Source organism: Clytia hemisphaerica, unplaced genomic scaffold, assembly GCF_902728285.1.
Source record: "Clytia hemisphaerica strain Z4C2 unplaced genomic scaffold, Clytia hemisphaerica genome assembly, whole genome shotgun sequence".
In the NCBI taxonomy this organism is placed as follows: Eukaryota; Metazoa; Cnidaria; class Hydrozoa; order Leptothecata; family Clytiidae; genus Clytia; species Clytia hemisphaerica.
The window spans coordinates 256,352-273,133 of NW_027103680.1; the positions used below are offsets into that span (position 1 = coordinate 256,352).

General features: G+C 35.9%; 1 protein-coding gene across 1 annotated transcript; it reads right to left on the reverse strand.

Annotated features, from left to right (window-relative positions):
- On the reverse strand, positions 1-16,449 carry LOC136803696 (uncharacterized). The gene is made up of 11 exons (XM_067060412.1): positions 16,281-16,449; positions 14,097-15,945; positions 12,833-13,017; positions 12,025-12,253; positions 11,386-11,475; positions 10,069-10,380; positions 8,074-8,668; positions 6,069-6,142; positions 3,862-4,071; positions 2,834-3,055; positions 1-819 (listed from the first exon to the last, which is right to left on the reverse strand). The coding sequence occupies exons 1-11, from the start codon at positions 16,295-16,297 to the stop codon at positions 427-429; spliced, it is 4,176 nt and encodes a 1,391-aa protein (XP_066916513.1). The 5' UTR covers positions 16,298-16,449; the 3' UTR covers positions 1-426.
- Positions 16,450-16,782: the final 333 nt, after the last annotated feature.

Below are 16,782 nucleotides of genomic sequence, written 5' to 3' on the forward strand. Positions count from 1 at the left end.
TTGGTAATGATATGTGAACTATGACATAAATATTTTAATTTATAATATTCAATATATTTTCTAATATTAAAGAGTATTCTAAGCTGCAAGCCACTAACCTTGACTGTCAGCCTTAGAGCCTACATTATGCATAAAAACTTTTTAGTTCAAGAAAAAAAAGCTGGGAAACATTTTCCCTACACTTTTGATTTAAATAATAGCAACCCTGTCTCACAGCCCCGGTGGAACTTGTTACCACCAGTGGGAAAATTCTATTCCTATGTCAAATAGTCCAGTGTGATGGTTTTGGATTGAAATTCAAATGGAGGGATGTAAACACAAAGTCAATTCTCCAATGGCGCGGAAATTGTAGGGTATTATTTCCGTGGTAGAGGGTACAACATGTTTAAGCTTGACTAAAATGTCCGTATTACACCAAAAAAATTCTTAAACATTAAATTCAATACATGAATTACCGTTCATCCTACACAAGTTACAACATTTTAAAGCTACCATTGTTTGTGGCATAAATTTTCTCTCACAACTATAACACGGTAGCAGAAACGTAGAATGTGCTTGTACCAATCGTGAAAGCATCTGTTCCCGTGTAGCGTGCAGCTGACACACACGTGCAGCACGATCAATTAAATTTAGTCCAACGAAATTTGATGACGACTTCTCATCGAATCGGATCTCATGCTTAATTGATTGGCCACATAATAAACAACTTTCAGCAGCGGAGAGAACGCTAGATGGATGTAACTTCTTCGTGATATCACATTGCCGACAAACGTAAAGTGAAGCGTCGTGTATTGTAGTCCTCATCGTACACCGAAATGTCTACAAGACAAATATAGTAATAATTATATCAAAATCTTATTAAGCAGCGACTGTAGTGCAATAGAGCATCCGGCTACGGTGCGCAAGGTTGTGGGTTCAACCCCAAAGCCGGGTCATACTAAAGATTCACAAAATGGTACTTGATGCCTCTCTGCTTGATTCTCGGCAATAAAGAGAAGTTTGAAGGGAAAGTGGAACAATCCAAGAGAAAAGACTGGCACCCTCCCCTACCTTCGGGCAGACAGAGCTATCGAAAAAAGAGCCTTATCGGGCCGCTTCCGACTGCAATCGCAGACTTACTTACTTACTATATTAAGCTATTAGGTTCCACTAGCATTACGGAAGTGATGTCAGCTTAAAACTTTTCCCTAGTTGATTTGAAAAGGGGATATTTTTGGTGTTTTTTTAAATCGTTTGGAAAGTTAATCAGTGATAATCTCTGAACTATATCTTTCGATTGAATAAATCTTTTTGAAAACTTTTTTTCACATTGATGATGTTGTGATCAAAGAATCACTCGTGTGAAAATGATAACTGAGGTTGGTTTTCTTTTTCATTTTCGATCTTCATTTTTTTATCTTATCAATAATACTCCTGTTTATCTTTTAAACAAGCACAAAACCACTACAGTATGTGGCCCCCAAAACGTCGATTAAATTTAAAATTTCTCTCAAATCTAGAGGAAAAGAGGTTTTACAAAAGTTTTTGCTGCATGAAAAACTTTAACATCTCTACTTTATTTCCCGGAAGTTCTTTTTCATAATTTTCAATTTCAACAATATTTTTCAATCGCTTAAAGATAGGTAACTTTTTTCTAATGGCCCCCAAAACGGAGGTTTGCAATTTTAGCAATTTCTCGAGATATCTTTAAGATATGAATACAAAATTTTGACCATAGTTTTCAAATGTGATTTAGAATGTTTTGGGCATAAATTTGTTTGATAAAATTTTTACAGTATACCCCTGGTTGTCAAAACGGAGGTTTGGGGCCCCCAAAATGTAGGTGTAGTTAAAATCAAAATTATTAAGCTCAGTGGTAATAGGGGGGAAAACTATGAACTTATTTGTGTTTACCCTTAAATTTACGACCCGATGGATATAAAATTTATGATTTTTATGAAATATTTCAAGATTTTCGATATTGCAAAGTCCAAACTGAAAATTTAGAAATTTTCAAAATGAAAATTTTGATTTAACAACGTCTTAATCAAGTTTCTGAAAACCAATCTCTTTTGAAAATAGATCCATTCATGTATGGAATAAGCTGTGAAAATTTTAGAAAAAAAGCTTAACTGAAACTGAAAATATTAAGCTTTAAAGGTATTTTTCTCCTATATTTTGCAAAAAAATGACAGAATTTGCCGTTTTTGCTGACTCAGCGAAAATTTTTATACATAATATTAATTTTTTGTTATAAGCTATTAACTCAAGCTGATAGGAATGCAATTCCAAGACTTTTTGCTGTTTCTCATGTTTAGAATTTTATGTTTTATCAATGTTGATTCTAGGGTCCCTAAATACTGGTTGACCTTTAAGATGCTATATCTTTTACCCATCCTCTAAAGTCACAGATATATCTGCATTTTCTGGAGGGCATTAGGTGTTTCCTATACCCTATTTTCATAACTTATTTTCAATATCCAAGGAGCTAGAGTGAGTTATATGCAATTTTGATCTAATTTTGGTGTTAAAATATTTCCTTCAGACGCAAATTTGTTATTTTGAATCTGTCTCAAACCATCAAAAACATGCTCATTTTAAAGTATAATCATCATTCTTTCAAAATAAACAAAACTCATTTGATTCTGATAAATCTACAAGTCAGAAACCTTCGTTTTGGGGGCCTTCTCCGTTTTGGGGGCCATATACTGTATCTAATTCAAATTCACACAAAAGTTGCATATTATATTGAGACAGACTTTAGTTACAAAGACTTCCTAGGTAGATATATGCTTTAAACTTTAGGTAAACTTTAAATAGTGCATTCAAGAAATTAAACAAGAAGAATTGGTACCTTCAATACGAGACTTTTACGAGCATGCCCTATCCGTAAACTGCGTGGATCGTTTCGAAAGAAAGCACGAATCTCATCTCTCATTTGTCCTTTGACCAGATGATATAAAATAGTGTCTGATGTACGGAAATTATTTTCGGAGCTTTTGATGAAATGATTTGCTAATTTGTGATGCCAATCAATTTCATAATCTTCGTCATAAAGTTGCATTTGCTTCACAACCTGTTTAGTGCAAAATTATCAAAACACGTTGAAAAATACATGATTCTACATACAATTTGATGTTTTGCACCCTGAGACACGCCCTTAAGAAAAAAACAAGTTATGGAGCGAGAAGTACTATACTGTTTGGTTTTTCTTCTTGCGATATCTCGAGTTTGAAAAGGAGTTGGGAGGCCGGTGACCCCTCATTAGATCGAGAATTTTATGGTAGTTTTTAAAATTGAACTACGCGAGGACGTAACGTGGGAAAGGTGAACGCTAGGATATTTTTTCAATTTTTCGTAGCCCCTTGGATTTTTTTCTCATTTAGAAACCACCCTGGATTTTCGACCTCGTTTTATTGACCATTTTGAATTTCCAACCTTATTTTACTGACCACCCTTGATCTTTACACACGAAAAACCACACCCCTGGATTTTCCATTTTCCAGACCACCTTGGACGTCACACCTCCTCAATATAAGGGGCTATTTATGGAAAAGCCCAATGTTTGTTCATGCCATCATATTAGCTGCATTCGCATGGCCTAAAGAAGAAATTTTAATTCAATCCCCCTTTTTTGTACTCCCAATAGGACTTTTCAGATAATTACCAGTTTTCAAAATCACCAGTTAAAAAAGCTCTTAAAAAATACAAACTATTTGGGACGAGATGGAGTTTTTACAAGCTCTTATTTGATTTGGTTGGTCGTTAACTAGTAATAAAACAATTTTGTTACTTTTTCTAAAGAACGCGTCATTTTCATTATTTCAAATGACCAATTATTAAAGTATCTTATGAAAACTCTATCTCATCTGAACTATTTACCTCTTCAACAGAGCTGTGAAAAAAATAAAAGATCTCATCTTTTCCGTTGCTCGTGCTGATCAAAAAGCTCTTCAATTGACGGTATATCTTCACCCAATGCATCTTGGGTAATAATTCGACGAATGATTGGTCATCATACAATGGTGCTAAAAGCTTTCGAAGCTCGCTTTCAGTCAAACCAGAGTTTGAACAGTAGATTAAGCATAACGTCTGATAAAAAGAAAAATATAAGCAAAAGCTACTAGAAGACATTAGCATACCTTATCGGCCAAAACTTAGTCGGCCCTTCAGTATGTGGCCCCCAAAACGTCGATCAAATTTAAAATTTCTCTCAAATCTAGAGTAAAAGACGTTTTACAAAAGTTTTTGCTGCATGAAAAACAACTCTACTTTATTTCCCAGAAGTTCCTTTTCAAAATTTTCAATTTCAACAATATTTTTCAATCGCTTAAATGTAGGTAACTTTTTTCTAATGGTTCGTAAAACGGAGGTTTGAAATTTTAGTGATTTCTCGAGATATCTTTAAGATATGAATACAAAATTTTGACCATAGTTTTGAAATGTGATTTAAAGGGTTTTGGATATAAATTTGTTTGATGAAATTTTTACAGTATACCCCAACCCCTGGTTGTCAAAACGCAGGTTTGGGCCCCCAAAACATAGGTGTAGTTAAAATCTAAGTATTAAGCCCAGTGGTAATAGGGGGAGAAACTATGAGCATATTTGTGTTTTCCCTTAATACGACCCGATGGATGTAAAATTTATGATTTTTATCAAATATTTCAAGATTTTCGATGATAAAAAGTCCAAACTGAGAATTTAGAAATTTTCAAAATGACAATTTTGATTTAACAACGTCTTAATCAAGTTTCTAAAAACCAATCTCTTTTGAAAATAGTTCCATTCATTTATGGAATATGCTGTGAAAATTTTAGAAAAACAGCTTAACTAAAACTGAAAATATTAAGCTTTAAAGGTATTTTTCTCCTACATTTTGCAAAAAAAAGACAGAATTTGCCGTTTTTGCTGATTCAGCGAAAACTTTTATATGTAATTATAATTTTTTGTCCAGGACCCAAAAATACTGGTTGACCTTTAAGATGCTATATCTTTTACCCAGCCTCTAAAGCCACAGCATTAAAACCTGCATTTTCTGAACGGCATTAGGTGTAGAGAGTTTCCTATACCCCATTTTCATAACTTATTTTCAATATCCAAGGAGCTAGAGTGAGTTATATGCAATTTTTATCTAATTTTGGTGTTGAAATATTTCTTTCAGATGCAAATATGTTATTTTGAAGCTGTCTCAAACCATCAAAAACATGCTCATTTTTAAGTATGACCATCATTCTTTCAAAATAAAAAAAATCGTCTAATTCTGATAAATCTACAGGTCAAAATCCTCATTTTAATGACGACCTACGTTTTGGGGGCCATATACTGTAAGTGACTAAATTTTGGCTTGGTGACTAAAATTAGGGCCGACTAAAAATTTGGGCCGACTAAAGATTTGGGCCAAATTAACTGTAAATATAACCGCTTAGTCGGCCCTAAGTGACTAAATTTTGTCGAGGTGACTAAAATTAGGGCCGACCGGGGCCGACTAATAATTAAGGCCGACTAAAATTAAGACCGACTAAGTTTTGGCCGATAAGGTAGTTAGGTTTATCGTTGATACAAAAAAAAAATTGTTACTAGGCTAATACAAGTCAACCCATTCAGTTTAAAGCCCCGAAGAGGCTAGAGTAGAAATTTTGGATGGGAAATGAAGCTACTTAATAAACACCTGATTGAAAGTATCCATCGCTACATTAAAAAATGCAGTCCTCAAAAACAAAGGAACTGCTAGATACAATCGGCCATCATGATATTGCGGCGCGTTCTAGGTGTGTTCACTTTTTCTTGCCTGAGAAGGTTAGAGATTCTACTCTAGCCGTTGGGGCTTTAAACTCAACAAGTCAACTTGATGGACTGATGAGTATAAAGACCTGTTTCATAGGACGTGGGAGAGTCTTTGGGGAGAAGCTTACGTTTGATTTATGAAAAGTTGAAAAAACTATTATCACATTATCATTGTGCAGAAATAATTTTGTATATTTGATGATAATGAAAGGTATACTACAGAATTACATCGCACGTGCCCATATTTGGACATAAGGGTACCGCACGTGTCCATATTTGGACATAAGGGGGTATTTTTCACTTACCGGCTCCACTAGATGGGTTTCGTCTTCTTTCATAAGCCTCTTGAATACAAAGGAAATCAAATCTGGTATCTTACCTATAAATGTACAAAATATTCAATCACACTTTCAAATCAACTTTTATGATAAAGTAAACACCAGTAAGGGCGACCAGGGAAGTTGATAATTTGATGGAAAGAATTCTATATTTGCAAATCTTAATAAAAGTGAGTTTATATTGGACGATGAAAAGGATCAGAGGCCGTCTACCTTAAAGGAAGAAATTTTGGCGGGAATTTAATTTGGCGGATGGCCAAAAAAGTTTTTTCAGAGGGAATTTATTTTGGCGGATGGACGAAAAAACTAAATTTGGCGGGAATTTAATTTGGCGGTCGCTTAAAAATTTAACCTTAAGATGACGTCAAAACAGCGAAAAAATAGCAAAAACACCTTAAAAGAGATCATTTTTTCAAAATGTTTAATTTGGCGGGAATCTAATTTGGCGGATGGCGGAAAAAGGAAATTTTGGCGGGAACTTAATTTGGCGGATTTCAGTCAAATCCGCCAAATCCGCCAAATTTTCTTTCCGCCAAAATTTCTTCCTTTAAGGTATTGTCAGGAGGACCTAATGCTAGGTCATCTTGTATATTGGATTTCAGCAAATGATTCAACATTTGAGACCACGCGAAATAGCCATCTGAATCCATAATCACCCTTTCGTAACCCGTTAATGGCCCTAACAAACGGAAAGCATTAGATGGCCCATCAAACGAGCAGTTGCATAACGTGTCCTAAATTTAGACGAAACACCCAATATAATGGTCCACACAGCCCCTATAAAAAGGTCAAGCTAATGGCAATTAAAAGACGATTCTAAAAGGACAATTCTGAAAAGACAGTTCTTCAATGGTTCGAGTCTGTATCTTGGTTGAGCAGATAGTAAAGACATTAGACTTCGGGCTCTGCCCGAAGTTCAGTTAAAGCTCTCTAGAATTTCTACTGGTATACTTAACTTGTACTAGATTATGCATTATAAACGAACAGTCACTTTTATGTTAACGTTAAATATAACTTTTAATAGGAATTCAATCGAATTCGCTTTGTCAACATTCTGATCTCTACCTGAGCTAACCGTTGAGTAAGGTCATTTGATAAGAACCAATTTCGACCATTCATTTAATAAAACACAGTTTGAGCCAGTTGACAGTATTTATATGGTGTTGTTTTTGTATATTTCTTAAAAATCTAGTTGCTTGTATAAGTTGTTTGTTGTTTGTGATGTTGTGTCGCTTTTAAGGATAAACCAATGAGCGCGGTAAGCTCTATTTTAGACGGCCCACTTTTCGCCCTGCCTATTCTGATTATGAATTAAAGTTGGCATAAAGTGGGCTGACTAAAGTCAATGCAATGCTCTCTATTGACGTCAATGTAATGTCTTCTTTCAACCTTTTCCAAGCAAAGATTTTAGTTGCCAACTTTGCGCCCAACTTCTGTCTACTCTAACAATAAGAATAGACAGGGCAGAAAGCCGGCCGTCTAAACTAGAGCTAAGCGTTTTTACGGCAGGGAACTACCACTGTCAACCTCGTGTGTTGTCTTTCTAATAGCGAGTTTATATATTTTCACTTTTGAGGACGGTAAAGTGACTGACACGATTCGGAAAAACATGCAGTTTTGATCCGCGCAAAATCGAGGACGTTAAAAGTGCTTGTTTACCGTCGTCCTCAGGTAACTCGGTAACCTCAATTTAAAAGCTGACTACCCTCTATAGGGAACCTTTTCCGATAAATTTGACCCTGATAAATTCTTTCACAGGAGAATTTATCCTGTCCCATCCCCTACCTCCGGCGATTATTGCCCCTTAGAATTTTCCCCTAACGTGAAGATCTAAAGATTTGCCTCTGAGCAAATTACTAAAATATTTATTACTCAGTCGTAATTTAAAAACTTTTCGACTATATATGCGTTTTCAGTCTGAAATAAAACTTAGTTCGAAAGTCAAAAAAAATATCAACAACTAAGCCCTCACCTGGAAGTTTTTTCACATGTTTTGTAAGGTTTTCAAAAATACCAAAAATTCTTGTCTCCTCGCATGCAATAGTTAAGAAGAGAGGTGAGAAAGCTTCAGGTAAGGAGACAATAATCTCCGATTGTTCCTCATCTAACGTCTTATTGAATTTGCTGAAATATGTTTGAATCATTTGTTTTCGTGTTGCCTTATTAAGACCAGGTAGAATAAAGGTCTCCGATATTTTGAAGAATTTTTGCATCAATATTGAAAAGTTGTTATCCTGTGTATTCGGTGTTGTGGAGATAACATATTTGATGTTTAATTCGTCGCTAGGCAACGGTAACCATGCTCCAGAGCGGCCCCAGTTATCTTTAAATTGATTAATAGCATCTATGATGATTATAAATCCTGGATGTTTCTTTGATATCTCTTTTAAAAGTTTTTCGAAATAATTCTTCAAAGCATTGTAGTCGTGTATTAGTTGATCTCCTGTTTGTGGTAGTTTCACTTTTAATATTCTCCCTAATGTTTCGCACAAGTGCTGTAAAACACTACTGGAGCTGGTAGTTCTTTGTGAGGAGCTTGTAAAATTCCATGCGCACGGGATGCCATCCTGAAGAAATCAAATAGTGAAGATCAAACTCAAATCCAGTATCTAAGAGCGCATTCTTTATTTTGATGGCGCCCACAAAAGGTCTTATCACGTCCATCAGCAAAATCAAGGAAACTGTACAAGTGGCACTGGGTCCGAGATTTAATTAATATCACCTGGTACGTGGGAGAAGTAAGGTTTGTGGTAAAAATTACCATACCTTTTAGATGAAAACCACTGCTAATACACACTGTGTATTTCATAAGAGCACAAACTTGCTCAAATGAAGCTTTTTTGACTCAAAAAATGCTAGATTGCTCTTCCAGTAAGATTCTGCTTGCAATTATTAGCTGCACAAAAAATCCAATAACTTCTTTTCTATAAATGCTACAGAGGTCAGTGACCCCTTGTTGAAACGAGAAAAGATAGAGCTTTCCAATGAACCAAGTTGACAGGGGTAGTTAAAAGTTCGAAAATCGGCCTCAAGTGCCTATTATACGGAAGCCCTGAGCGGCCACAACGACAACAATTTCTCACAACAATATAAATAATTTTCACAACGCTATCAAAATTCTCACAACATTATCAAAATCCTCAAAGCGACATTATGAAAAATCGGGAAATCTAAAGCCCTCTTTCCCTCAGTGATTTTTTATGTCTCATTGACGATGAAAAAACTTCCGTCCAGGTAGGGCCTTGTGTGTGTATTTCACGCAGTTGTCCCTACTTTGAGTATCACAGCTCGAATGAATATCTCTGAAAACTTGGCCTCTGATACATCCAGGGTAAAATATCCCTTGCGAAAAAGAAATTAAGCCTCTGATGTTTAGCTGCAAAAGTTTCCAATTTCCAGAGAAACCATAATCAAATCAAAAGCTTTATGGACAGTATGGTCCAACTTTTAACGATCAATCGTGCATCAGTTGCCATCGTGGACTTCTCCACGGTACTCAATGGCGACTACCAGACTATCTGTAAATTTATCTTAATTGTACGACCGATTCGATCACCACGTTAAATATTTGGCTACACGTAGGTGCCTAAGGTGGCCTTATCCTCACGGAAGATTTTTCATCATCAACAAGACGTAGTAGAAAAATCACTGCGGGAAAGGTATTGTTGTGAAAAATTTTATATCATTGTTGTGAGAATTTTTGATATTGTTGTGAGAATTTTGATATTGTTGTGAGAATATTGATATTGTTGTGAGAGTTTGTAATATTGTTGTGAGAATTTTGATATTGTTGTGAGAAGTTTGAAATATTGTTGTGGAGGGTTTGAAATATTGTTGTGGAGGGTTTGAAATATTGTTGTGGAGGGTTTGATATATTGTTGTGATAGTTTGAAATATTGTTGGGAGAAATTGTTGTCGGTGTGGCCGCTCAGGGCTTCCGTACTATTAATAGAGGATCAAATCAAACCTTTTGAAGTTGTTGTACATATCTTGCCATTAACGACGATTTCCCCATTCCCGATGGAGCAACGACAAACAGAACTCGTTGAGCAGCATCCAAATCGTCGTCGCACATTTCGGCGTCGCTAAATTCTTGTAACATTCTCAATTCTTTATCACGACCCAATAAAAATTCACCACGTTTCTGTATGAAAATATCTTGAGACGTGGTCAAACACTCTGTTTCATTCTCAAAATTCTCTTTAATGTAGTCATGGATTTTTTCTTTCAGAAATTTGATTACAATTTCTTCGAAATCTTCTAAATGATTGAATGCTACCTGAGAGAGAAAATCCAAATCATGATGAGAATTCTCACGATAGCTAATACCCAGTCCGATTAATTTAAAGGTGTCTCTAAAAACATAGTTAAGGTTATACCGTCGTTTTGTATAAGTTTCCCATTTCCGCACTAAGATTCCTTTGTCACTTTACTAGCGGAATATGACCAGGACTTTGGGTAGTTGAGAAATGAGCTTCGGAAAGTTTGGCAGTTTCGTGAGTAAACACAAGATTTTCCATACCTTTAGAAAAAAAACCCTTTTCAATCTCATGCCGGTTATCCCGGGAAAAATTGCGGAAAAGTGAAAAGAATCTTAGTGCGGAAATGAGGCCCATTTGGATCGATGATTCGGCGTGAATTTTTCAACCATAAAGTGGAATTAAAATAAAGCAAAAAGCTCAATAACATCAAGTGTTATTCCAATCCATAATAAGATGTTCTGTATCGCGATGTAATTTTAGCATTTTTCTCATACCGGGATGATTTTTCTTTAGATACATGTTTTTTTTTATAAGCATATGTTTTTTGGGAAACAAGCTCAGTTATGCTTAGAGATATTTTAGACTCAGGCTCGAAGTATGTTTATCATATGCTTATTTTTCAAAAATCTGTCGTTGCTATACGTGAGGTTAGGGAAATAAGTAATGACAAAAAGATTTTTCAGGAAAATTGTGAACGATTGCCGCGTTTAAATTTTACGTACACACCTCAAAAGCGAGCTCAGTAATATGCTTGTAATATGCTTATTTTTTAGACAAATTCAGGTATCGGTATGCTTATAAACGTTATGCTTATAAAAAAAACATGTAGAGGGTTAAACTGATGTCTGAACATAAAAATAATTGGTGATTGATTGGTAAAGTCTCAGGTTATCAAGAATATTCAAAATGTATCTAAAATTGATAAGGAAAATGATAATAATGTCCAAAACGGTAAAAAAAAACAAGATATCACTGTAGGGTTATGGGTAACAGTTAATCGTGTCACCAAACATGATGTTTACCTTTTTCGTAAGTTTGTCCACTCCTGCAACTTCACTGGAATAATCGAACGTTTGACCAGGGAACGTATTTCTCAACTCGCTTTTCAAACGCTGTAGTGAGAAAAAGTAGACAAACTGAAGTTGACAATACAGAAATTCAAATTTTAGGGTAAAATATGGAATATCAAGGTGTTCGCTTATTCCAAGGGGTTTAGGTAAAATCTTTTCCAGTGTATAAATAGAAGAATGAAAAATAATATTTATACATAATAGATAGAAGATCACAAAGATACAAAAATTTTTCTCCAATGACAGAGTTTCAACAAACTTTAGTTATGCGATCGAAACACAATATTAAAAATGTTTATCCATCATCATCCTGCTAGTTCCAATCATCTGCCTCAAAATCAGCCAACATCAGGGTATTCTGTGGCATCTATCAATAACTTAAACAAAGCCTGGGATACACAAGGACGGAGTTGCTTATCAAAGGCCGTTTTACGGACGGATAAATGTAATCAAGACTGATTGTGCCCCATAACGGTTTCCCGTTGGTTGGTCGCAAAACCATTAAACGTTCTAAATTAACAGAAAGCTGGTAAAAAAGTGCATTGGTCCCGATTACCCATAATCCCTTTCGACAGTGAAAAGGCATCAAACCTTAATCGATTGTTTAGCGAGAAGCGAACGATCTCTGTATAACGGTTGGTAACTCTCTGGTATCCCCTCCAATGAAGATGGTTCCCGCATCATGAACAATGCATTCTGGGAGTTTGTTCGCAATGCACCATGGATGATTTCCATGTGAGTCATTGAGGTTGGATAAACCCAATCAAATTGATTGATGATGTCTTGTGAGACATATTTTCTTGTCGGCACCCATCCATACCTATGAAAAAAACGAAAATAAAACGTGATAATGTGATTTGGAAAATGGTTTTCGTGATTGCGTGATCAGAGGTCAAAACGTGATCGTGATTTGAAAGATGTTTGAGCCGTGATGCATGGTTTGGACTTTTACAAAGAGATGTGTGACTATTCAATTTCTTTGCTGTTTTTCGTGACCGTGATTGAAGACAAAAAATTGCCGCATCTTTACATGTAACTCCTTGTAGATACACACTGAAAATTTACATTAAGGAATCCTTAAAAAGACTACCGCTTACAGCAAATATCTATAATAGCATTTAAAAGCATTTTGAAATTAAAAAAAATTGCACCCAAGAGAGAGAATACAGGTCCCTTCAGTTAATAATGTCTTATAAACCGATTTCATCATCTGCGTCCCACCAATCTGCGTCACCAATCATAACTTGGAATTTCATAATTCGTACAAATTTGTGTCCCCCTTGCGTATTCGAGTTATCGTGTCTCCATTGTATTAACCTAGACTCTAAAGAATACCCACAATAATTAAACATTCCCGCCAGGTTAAACTGACACAGGGGTGAAAAATGAATCCAAATACCTATCACCGAGAAGACAAACAAAGAATGGTTTGCCATTGGTTTCTTCAATACAACGATCTAATTCATCCATCATAATGCCAATGGTCTCTTTGAAATCTGTATTTGCGGGTACACCCCATCTTAAGTCACATTCCACGATACGAACTTTTAATTTGTCTGCCCATTCTTGTAGCTCTGGCATGATCTGAAAATGAAATTCATTTTTTTGACATACTTTGGTATGAAACTTGTTACTACAATATGGCCGAAAAAAGGTCGAGGGAGTTACGGTAGATCTCAAGAAATTCATGTTTTAATCTTTATTAAAGATTCATTGCTGCAGTCCATCGTGGTAGAATGAAGAATTTTAATTTTGATATCTGGATGTGAATTGTGGTTTTATTACTAAGAATTTTGTGTTTAGAAGTTGGACTGTAGAATATAGAAAAGAATCAGTAGAGTTTTAGCAGAACGAATATTTCTAGCACAGACTAATTAGTAAGGCGTACCAGTTAGGGGGTACCAACTCAGAGTACAATCATGGTCGTAATATTTGAGAAAAAAGGGAAATTGGGCTCTTCCAGAAAAAATCTGTTCATGGGGGGTGGAGGATATATTATTTTTTTCATGAATTACCCCTGGACATTTTGATTTTTAACCCCCTGGACACGGGTTATACCCCTGGACAAACATCAAATCAACCCCGTGGACACAAAAAATTACCCCTGGACATTGGAATTTACCCCCTGGACATTGCAATTTTTTGGTATTTTTTCAATACCCCTGGACAATTCATCCTCCACCCCCCCCCCATGAACGGATTTTTTCTGGAAGAGCCCATTCCTACGAAATCTTATAACCACAAACGATTTGGAAGCGCTCTAAATTAGGTTGGAAGGGTAGAGTTTTAACGCTAGACTTAAGACTAGCTTAGGATCTAAGGATCCAAAAGTTCAAGAAAGGTCCAATAAGGCTCAGAATATAGCCTGGAAGTTTATAAACCCCTCCCGAATTAAAATACTCGAATGAATTTATAAATTAGCCCAAAAGCGACTTTCTCGCCCGAACTCGAAATTTCAAAAAGCGAGAAAATAAGCTAAATCCTCAATAGGTTTTGACCATGATTGTAGAATGAATAATTTTAATTTCGATATCTGCATGTGATTTGTTTTATTACTATGTGATTTGTGTTTAGAAGTTTGACTGTAGAATAGAATAGACAGATCAACATGTAAAGTTTTAACAGAACGAATATTTCTAGCTCAGATCTAACAAAAGACATACCCTTTTAATGATGATTTCACGTTCAACAAAGAAATCAGTGAACGTTGATGAGATGAATATTCGAATTGTTTTCCATTCGGTTGATGGTCTCTTCGGCAAGTTCTGATATTTCTCAAGAAAACGTGGTATCGATACATTGATCGTGTCCCAAGTTCGATTAACTAATACGTCAACTTCGGAAATCTCGTGATCTGATTGGTCAGTTGCATGAATATCGTCATTTGATTGGATGGTTTGATTTGCAATGTTATTTGATTGGCTGTTTGGCAGACATCCCTTATGTGATTGGATAGTTGGAAAATTACTGTCTTTTGATTGGTTAGGTGGAGCATCTTCTTTTTTTTCATTGTTATTTGATTGGTCAGGTCGATTAGTAGCGCTATTTGATTGGTTGTTGGAGCTCGTTCCTGCATCTGATTGGTTATCAGAAGTAGTTGATTGATTTGATCGATTGTTATTTGCAGCTTCTTCATTCGATTGGCTAGTTGTAACACAATCCATCTCTTTCTTGTCATTTGATTGGTTATCAGACAAAATACTTTCATCTGATTGGCTGTCACTCAAATCCTTCGTTTCTGATTGGTCAACAAGGATCTCGTCAACATCTTCAATCACAATAACAGGTACTTGTAGTGCGTCCGGGACTTTTTCCATGTCTCCTTCGTCAAATCTTGGCTGTCGACGGAACGACGAACTACCTTTGAGTTTCCTGATAGGCTCAACTTGATCGTGTTGTGCTTGCACACTGTTAAAAATCCTGTCCATCTCATTTTCAGGGGAGATGTTATCGTTTGAATCTATGTTATTGCTACTATTATATCCGCTCTCAATGATCTTAAGTCCACTTTGCATCGAATCACCATTATGATCAGCGAGTACATTTCCATGACCCCCTCCATGTCCACTTTGCTTCAAATTATCACTGTGATCAGAGAGTACATTTCCATGACCACCGCCATGTCCACTTTGCTTCAAATTATCATTATGATCAGCAAGTACATTTCCATGACCACCGCCATGTCCACTTTGCTTCAAATTATCATTGTGATCTGTAAGTATATTTCCATGACCACCGCCAGGTCCACTTTGCTTCAAATTATCATTATGATCAGCGAGTACATTTCCATGACCCCCTCCATGTCCACTTTGCTTCAAGTTATCATTGTGATCAGCGAGTACATTTCCATGACCCCCTCCATGTCCACTTTGCTTCAAATTATCATTGTGATCAGCGAGTACATTTCCATGACCCCCTCCATGTCCACTTTGCTTCAAGTTATCATTGTGATCAGCGAGTACATTTCCATGACCACCGCCATGTCCACTTTGTTTCAAATTATCATTGTGATCTGCAAGTACATTTCCATGACCCCCTCCATGTCCACTTTGCTTCAAATTATCATTATGATCAGCGAGTACATTTCCATGACCACCGCCATGTCCACTTTGCTTCAAATTATCATTGTGATCAGCGAGTACATTTCCATGACCCCCTCCATGTCCACTTTGCTTCAAATTATCATTGTGATCAGCAAGTACATTTCCATGACCCCCTCCATGTCCACTTTGCTTCAAATTATCATTGTTATGATTGACATCGTTAAAACTTGAACGTCGTGAACGCCGTTTCAGACTGTCAAATAAATTATGGAATTTTTCTCCAATAATGTTTGAATTTCGCCTTTGTGGAATCCTGCTGACGGCTTTGAGACTTAAGTCGTCGTCAAGGACACTTTTTGTTTGTTTTGACGAGTCGTGGTTGCCATGCGAATACCCATATCCTGTATGATCGATTTGTTCGTTGTGCGAATCGATCAAACTCGAATGGTACTCGAAGATATCGACAGGTCTGTAAAAAAAAAGTTGAGAAGTAACAGCCCACACCAGATTGAAACCAGAAATTAATTTGACAATTCAAAGAAGCTTAGAAACACTGAGCCAGTGAATTTATTGGATACGATAAAGTATACCAACAATAACTTCAGCATCAAATCCGATCGAATGCGGTATTTACCAAAAAACTAATAAATCAATCAACTAAAATAAATTCAATGAAAAGATTCGTTCTCCTATACTTAACCGAAAAACAGTAAAAGAGGTCAATTTTTGAATAATTTGAACCAACGTCCAATATGAAAATACTTAAAGTATCAGAATAAGCATTATTGATAGAAATGATCTTACCGTGTTATACTACTCATAACTGTTGTTTACAAACAAGTAATTAAAATGTTTGATTGAGTACAGATTTTCATTAACAACTTATTTTCTAAGATGTTCATCGAATATCGATATTTCATTAGTATCCTGTCTACCACATCCTCTCTTATAATACAAAGAGTAGTAAAGTGTTAGAAGAATCTGACATACCAAAAATCGTAGACCGGATTGTTTGCGTTTTTGAGAAGCTTTCCTTTGTTGTTATTTTTGATGAGATGATAAACAAGAAATTGATACAACCATTTTGATGACGTCTTGGTTTTCGAGTTTTGACATGCAATTCCATCAAACTTGAATACAATATTCTTATATAAAAAAGATCATGGAAGCACTGAAAAGACATGAAAGATTCAGAGAGAAATTGAATTTCATTGGTTAGATGCGAGTACGTTGTTATAAAATATACAAGCTCACAGGTCCGAGGTTTGAAAACCAGCGTCTGTGCGGTCAAAAATAAAGGTCTCAA